At 39.5% G+C, this 6792-nt stretch overlaps 1 protein-coding gene across 1 annotated transcript; it reads right to left on the bottom strand.

Annotated features, from left to right (window-relative positions):
- Window positions 1–223: 223 nt before the first annotated feature.
- Window positions 224–4439, bottom strand: LOC137602967 (CD209 antigen-like). Its single transcript, XM_068326111.1, has 7 exons — window positions 4336–4439; window positions 3819–3916; window positions 3099–3197; window positions 2415–3014; window positions 2172–2314; window positions 951–1060; window positions 224–641 (listed from the first exon to the last, which is right to left on the bottom strand). The coding sequence occupies exons 2-7, from the start codon at window positions 3889–3891 to the stop codon at window positions 500–502; spliced, it is 1167 nt and encodes a 388-aa protein (XP_068182212.1). The 5' UTR covers window positions 3892–3916; window positions 4336–4439; the 3' UTR covers window positions 224–499.
- Window positions 4440–6792: the final 2353 nt, after the last annotated feature.

Below are 6792 nucleotides of genomic sequence, written 5' to 3'. Positions count from 1 at the left end.
AGCTAAACAGTAAATAAAGTTGTTTAAACAGCAGTGATGCGTCACTGATTGTACACCAATGAATTCTAATTAGTTCAATGCTTGAATGACATTTTGGAATGTTTTTCCACCACCTCTAATGGGGAAATTATTATTACCATAAAAATGAAAGTTTAGAAAGTGTGTATATATAAATGAAGGAATAAACGAATGGTGGATTATATATTATATATTATGATAAACATTTATTTCCACCTGTAAATCACAGATTGCTTTGCATATAGTAAATGAAACATTGATATTCCATTATAACAAGCACAGTTTAACAATTAAAATCAAAGTTCTGTATTAAAATTGACCTTACACCCTAATGAATAGCCGAACGTAAAAGAAATGGGTCTCGATCATCCCATTAATCTCTCTTTATCGTCTTATGAGATCCTAGGTTGTGATATTTCCTGTCTCTAAGGACTTTAAGAATTGTTCTGTGGCGCCGTCAAACTTTACGACTAAGTGCATCTTATTTTTCACAGATCCAAATCTGCACCGCAAAGCATCCGTCGTCGTTCCACTCTCCGATTCCCGATGACGTTCCCGATGGCACCAGTTCTCCACAGTCCTGCTCCCCGCCGTAGCTGTTGGGTTGGTCGTCCTGCCAGTACCTGAGAGACCACAGAGACGGTAAGGCTTTACCCCCCCACCTCCTCCGTTTGCTTTCAAACCATCAGCAGATGATGAAGTCAGCTAAAATCTCTGCAGATGCATTTAAGGTCTTTTTTTTCCTCTTCCTTGCTCAGCATCTCAGATCAAAACCCTTCCTCCGCATTTTCTACGACTGAATCGTTTCATGAAGAAGTAAAAGCAAAAATTCAGGGCTTTTAGTTCCTTAATGAAGTAAATGGAAGGACTGTTCATGGAACAAACCAATGTGTCGTCATGAAACTGTGAGATTCTTGGCTAAACGTCCTCACCGGGTGGTGATGGCGCTCCCGTCCACCCACATCCACTTCCCCTCTTGGTAGAAGTCGTTCAGACCGATCCAGGCGTTCTGGGTGGAGTTCACCAACCGGTTGATGAACACCTGTTGGCGTCACACACAGTTAGAGCGCCCTCTAGTTCATTTCACCTCAAGAAAGTAGTGCATCCCTGGGATGCGCTCCAAGAAAAAACTTGTGCATCCCAAAAGTAATAACAGAATATACTGTAGAAGCGTACGCAAGGATTGAGTTTTGACGATAATATAATATAAAATCTAAACAAACTGTTAATTTTAATGTTTTTATTAATAACATAGCGGTTTAAGTAAAAATAAAAAAGGGTAAAATTATGTATTTTATCAAAATGATAAAGCCTGGTAGTCATTTAAAAAGCAGTTTAAAAAATAAAGATTTGATAGTTTTGCTTTTCACTTAATAGTTTTCTTTTTGCCTTTATTTATATATTCTCCTGTGGACACTGCACCAAGATGACAGAACCTTCTCCACACACATTTCAGTAATATCTGTAGTAATATCTGTAGTAATATCTGTAGTAATATCTGTAGTAATATCTGTAGTAATATCTGTAGTAATATCTGTAGTAATATCTGTAATAATATCTGTAGTAATATCTGTAGTAATATTTATTTTTCTTCATTTACATTTGATTACATTTAATTTAAATTTTTAATTTAATTTAAATTAATTTTTAATTTAATTAAAAATTAAATTAAATATCTGTAGTAATATCTGTCTTTTTTTCTTCATTAACTTTAGATTGTTTTTTATTCTAGAAAACACTCATCACTTGCTTTTACTCTAACTTTTGCGTCTTTTTTTGGAAGCATGGTGATAATCAGCTTTTATTTGTATAGCGCTTGATCACGTCAGCAGACATTTCAAAGCGCTTTAACAGACAGACAAACCCAACAGGACTCTTATTGTTGCCCTGGAGGGTCAAACTAACTCCTCTCTCGCTGCGGCGTGTAAAACGCGCAGACGTCGCGTCGCCGTTTGGTTGATTTTAATAAGGCAGAATCACGCAGGTGAGTCTCGTGACGAGAAACTCGCGCGAGATCAAAACGTACCGACGATTTCCGGGTTTGAAATTTCAGTGGAGAATATTTTTTGTTGAATGGAAGTGCATTTAAAGCTTGCATCCAAAAGACGCGAGGACGCACGCAAACGGAGGCGGGTTGACTGTTTGACACGAACCTGCTCGTCTCTGCTGTCCACCACGACCAGATCGGCGCCGTTGGCGATGCATTCCTCCCTGCTGCTCGTCCAGTTCTTCTTCTCCGTGGAAACGAAATAACATCCGGTGTTGAACTTGGTCCAACCCGTATCACACATCCGACCTGTGAAAAAGTGAAGACAACAAATAAATCCTGCTGTACCACCACAAAAAAAAAAAAAAGTAGAGGTTGTATATTCAGGCTAAAGCGATGAGAGTCTAACTTCGTCTGACGGCGTCGAGCAGCGTCCTCAGCTGGTGCTCGTCCGTTAGCAGGCCGCTGTGATTGGCCTTCAGCTGCTCGTTGTCGCGCCGCAGCGAATCGTACCTGGACTGAAGGCGGGTTATTCTGCTACTCATCTCGTCGTAGTTTCGTCCCAACTGGTCCATGTCCCTCCTCAGCGAGGAGTGATTCCTCTGCAGCTGCTGGAGGGATGAACGTTGTTTGCTCTTCTCCTTTTGCAGGCCGTCGTATTCGATCCGGAGCCGGTTGTTCCTCGCCGTCACCTTGTCGTAATCGCTCTGCAGACCCTTGAGCTTCCTCTGCACGTCGTCGTAGCTCGTACGTAAGCGATCGCTCTCTCGTCTCGAGGCGTTGTAGCTCGTTCGCATCTGGTCCCTCTCGTTTTTTATTTTGTGGAAACCGGTTTGGAGTCGATCCCTTTCGTTGGTCAGGGAATCTAAGCGTTGTTGCAGCTTCTTGGTTTCTCCAGTGGCGTTGCTCAGCCTGGCCTCGCAGCTTTTCCTCTCGTCGCCGCCCTGCAGGGAATCGAGCCGAGGGCTGGGGCTGGCCTCCGCCGATAAGTGATGGACGGCTATCTCATCTGTAACAAGAAATGTTTGGATGCCTCACATTTAAAGCTCCTACTGAGTGGTTTTTTTTTTAAATCCAGAGTGGGAACACTTACAGTAAATAATCTGTCCGATGTTACCCGCCAGCAGGACGGCACACAGCAACCCAAGACTTACAGTCAGGCATCTAGACGGAGGCTTTCTCCTCTGAACATCTACAAAATCAAAAGCAGGAACAGCTCAAAATCATGAAGTTAATTATTAATTTCATCAATCCTTTATTTGTGCAATTTTTTATTTGATCAATTTTTTATTTTGTCAGCTTTTTTTATTTCTATGTGCAATTTTTATCCTCCGGGATTAATAACGCATCTATCTATCTATCTATCTATCTATCTATCTATCTATCTATCTATCTATCTATCTATCTATCTATCTATCTATCTATCTAACGCTGCACAAATACTATGTACAAGAAAAAGTTCAAATGTGAGTTATGATGCTCTTATAGCGCATTATGGCTGCTCATACACGCATAAATAGAAACTGTATTGTGTGCTAATGCTGTAATGCTACGTGCGTGCTTATAATAATAATAATCATACGTGATGCTGCATAGTTCAAAATGCATAAAATACACATCATGAAGTATATAAGTAGATCAGTATGTACTTGTATTGATTACGAGAGCGCTCTTCGCCCTGCAGCTGCCTGTCAGGTGATTATAGGTAATTATGATGTGTGAAATGGAAAAATGTCATTGTTCCACCAAAAACAGGTGTATTTTCATTAGCGGGTCTTTCTTTAAAATGTAAGTCACACCCTCTGTTCTCTACCTTTAGTAATGAGCTCTTCCATTGTGAGACTCTTATTGAAATAAACGTCGTTTTCCATTTCCATCACATCCATTCTGGTAATGGTCTCACGTCTTTCGCTGTGGAGTGGATATAAAACCGCAATCACAAATAAAAACAACCTCATTTTGTGGGGATTTTTACACTCTTTTTAAAAACCAGCATGTAAAACAACGATTATTTGTGCTTCCATAATCTATATTCTATAAATACAGAAACCCAATAAGACGCTGCGCTTTAATTAAAATCCTTCTCAGTTAATTCGATTTTTGCTGGCAACACAAAGGAGCTTTGACTTTATTTGAAAACTGTGTGCCAGAATCCATAAAATGAAGCTTGCGTGAGTTAATCCATGTGCTTAAGTTTAAATGGGATCATTTGATTCTGCAGCAATGATAATCAATACGCCTTAAAATACACAGTAAATTTGAGTTTGTTGAATCTGCAGAATATTTACCGTCAGATTTAAATTGGAAATAATCTATAAGTAAGCTCTTACCTTGGATCTGTGTGGGTAAGAAATCAAACCTGTGTCACATTTAGTTTTAATAGCCCTGAAAGTGAAGGTGTGTTCATGCAGAATCATTTATCTCCCAGGAAACAGGATGTTTGACTCCAGCTGAACTCTTATTTTGACAGATTTCAGGTAATTTTCGGCCAGAACTTTTTAAACGGGTCAAACTGAAAGTGAACAGCTGTGGTCAGTGAAACTGGGAGGTGGTTTCTCTCCCAGCATCCACACTCTCATCCTCCGTGGTTTCTCTTCCCTTTTCCCACACATCGACTTCGCACTGAGGTTATAAACGGGTGCGACAGGTCGTGTGACACAAAAACAAGTCCGTTTGAAGGGAAACAGCTTAATTTTTAAATGCCTTATAGAGCAGCTTATTACATATGAATTCTTCAAGTAATTTTTTGTAATTAAACCAAAAAAATATGAAAATGCTGTCTTTAAATAACCTTAAACAAACAGATATAGAGCAGATAATGTGGATTACATATACTGTTTATTTATAATTTAACAATATTTTTTTTGTTTTCCTGAAAAGTTAAATAGATGTGATTTAGTCGAATTAAAAGCATTTCCATGTGTAACCTATTAAAATTACCTCAACATATGTAATCGTAGTATGTAATGCTTTATATATTGAATAAAACAAATGATAAAATAATACCGATGATCCTCTGACTGTACCCTTTGCTTCCAAAGCACATAAAAAGTTATATGAATATTTTATAAATTATATTATATACATAAATGTGTCAGAATATTTGAGATAGCTGACACAACCTGGGAAAAAAAGTGTTCCCCATGGAAAATTAGATAAATACAAAACAGATGTAAAAAGATAATGACAGTAAAATTAAGTATCTAAAAATATAAAACATATAATAAATTAGTGATCGTTTTAGCTGTTGCCGGTTCAGCACGTCTTTCACTTAATACCAATAATTGGTAGATAATCAATAATAGTGTAATAATGTGCACCATTCTTACAGTTTACAGTAACTTTTTGAACGTCGAGGCCGAACAGAAGTTGTAGGTAAGACAGGAAAAGTCCTGACGCAGGTCTCAGATGAACGAGCCTCGGAGGAACTTGGATGACTTTCCTGAAGACTTTTTCTCCTCAACAGCATTGATTTGATGGGTTTTCAATTAGCATAGCTTCACATTTGCACGTCGCAGAGACAGATTAGAGGCGTATATATCGTTCGGTGGCAGCAGATGGAAGATGAAACCTTTCGATGGAAACATCTGGATCATCCCGAGGGGGAGAGGCGGTAAAAGGGTTTGTGCAATTGTGCATCGGAGAGATAGAATGTCAGAAACAGAGAGATAATTAAAGAACACGCTCTGAGCGCTGGAGAAAGATAATTGGCCACATGGCCGTGTCAGAAATATCTTTTCCATTCAGTTGTCGCCGTTTCCACATCAGAGTAAAGCCCGGACTCACAAGGGGCGTGGCCAATCATCCCCATGTGACAAGCGGGGATCGCGATGTGTGGGCCGCGAGCGATCGATAAGATCCGAGGAAATCTTTTCATATCTTCTTCGTGAATGGACAGTAATCCCTCGCTTATTCACGCTTCAAGATGCACAGCTTCACTGCAACGCGGATTTTTAGTAGGTGGTCATGTGATACCGTACGCACATGCTATTGGCTGACAGCATCCGGAAGTGCGCTGTGTTCCGAGACTCATGGAAACACTTTTTGTATATATAAACAGTATATAAGGGTGTGGGAAAAGGTAATACAGATATAAGCTGATTTATTATCAGTATGGAGGGGGTTCATAAATGTTTAAATTACCATAAATAATAAAATAACTCGTCGCCATATCGCAGAATTTTGTTTTTCGTGGGTGGTCCTAGAAAACAAGTCCCCACTCGTCTTGGATAAATCAATGTAAATTGACCTCACTGCTGCCCCTAGTGGCCAACGGGAGAAGAACAAGTCAGAATTCAAGAGGTACACTGTATACCCGTAACTTTTTGGTTGTTGTTGTTGTTTTTAAACCAGATTAAACCAGCGTTCACTTCACTGTACGAACCTGGACTGTTCCTGGGAGTTCATACTGATCCCATGTGGACTAAATTTTGGTTTGGATGTGAATCTGGTGTAGAAGAACCACCTTTATTTCTGGTGATGATGATGATAATCCAAGATAATAATTCTTTTTTTAGCCGTTGGGAGTCAGACGGATGTGTCGGATGTTTGGGTTTTTTTTGCGCCTTCACAAAGGATTTTTCTGAAAAGTTTAACAGGAATTTCAATTATTTGTCGGTTTCTTCAAACGGGTATTGATCCAGGTTTACCCACGATGCCGCTGCACACAAACCGACAACGTCTAGTTCCAGGAATTTAAATGTGTTTTCTCCCAACGTGTCGTGCTAATATTTAAAAGAAGGCCTCAGACGGGTGGAGACAAAGGGATGTAAGAGGCTTAAACCGAT

The sequence above is a fragment of the Antennarius striatus genome, chromosome 10, assembly GCF_040054535.1.
Source record: "Antennarius striatus isolate MH-2024 chromosome 10, ASM4005453v1, whole genome shotgun sequence".
NCBI classification, from domain to species: domain Eukaryota; kingdom Metazoa; phylum Chordata; class Actinopteri; order Lophiiformes; family Antennariidae; genus Antennarius; species Antennarius striatus.
This window is presented reverse-complemented; position numbering and strand designations above follow the sequence as displayed.

Bases quoted from the DNA above. Each gene is read 5' to 3' on its own strand.
- LOC137602967 (XM_068326111.1), bottom strand. From the start codon at position 3,891: ATGGATGTGATGGAAATGGAAAACGACGTTTATTTCAATAAGAGTCTC. The intron at 2,315-2,414 runs GTTAGACTCTCA...ACTTTTTCACAG, and splicing joins GCTCGACGCCGTCAGACGAA to GTCGGATGTGTGATACGGGT. The intron at 642-950 runs GTGAGGACGTTT...GTGGTCTCTCAG, and splicing joins GGGAGCGCCATCACCACCCG to GTACTGGCAGGACGACCAAC.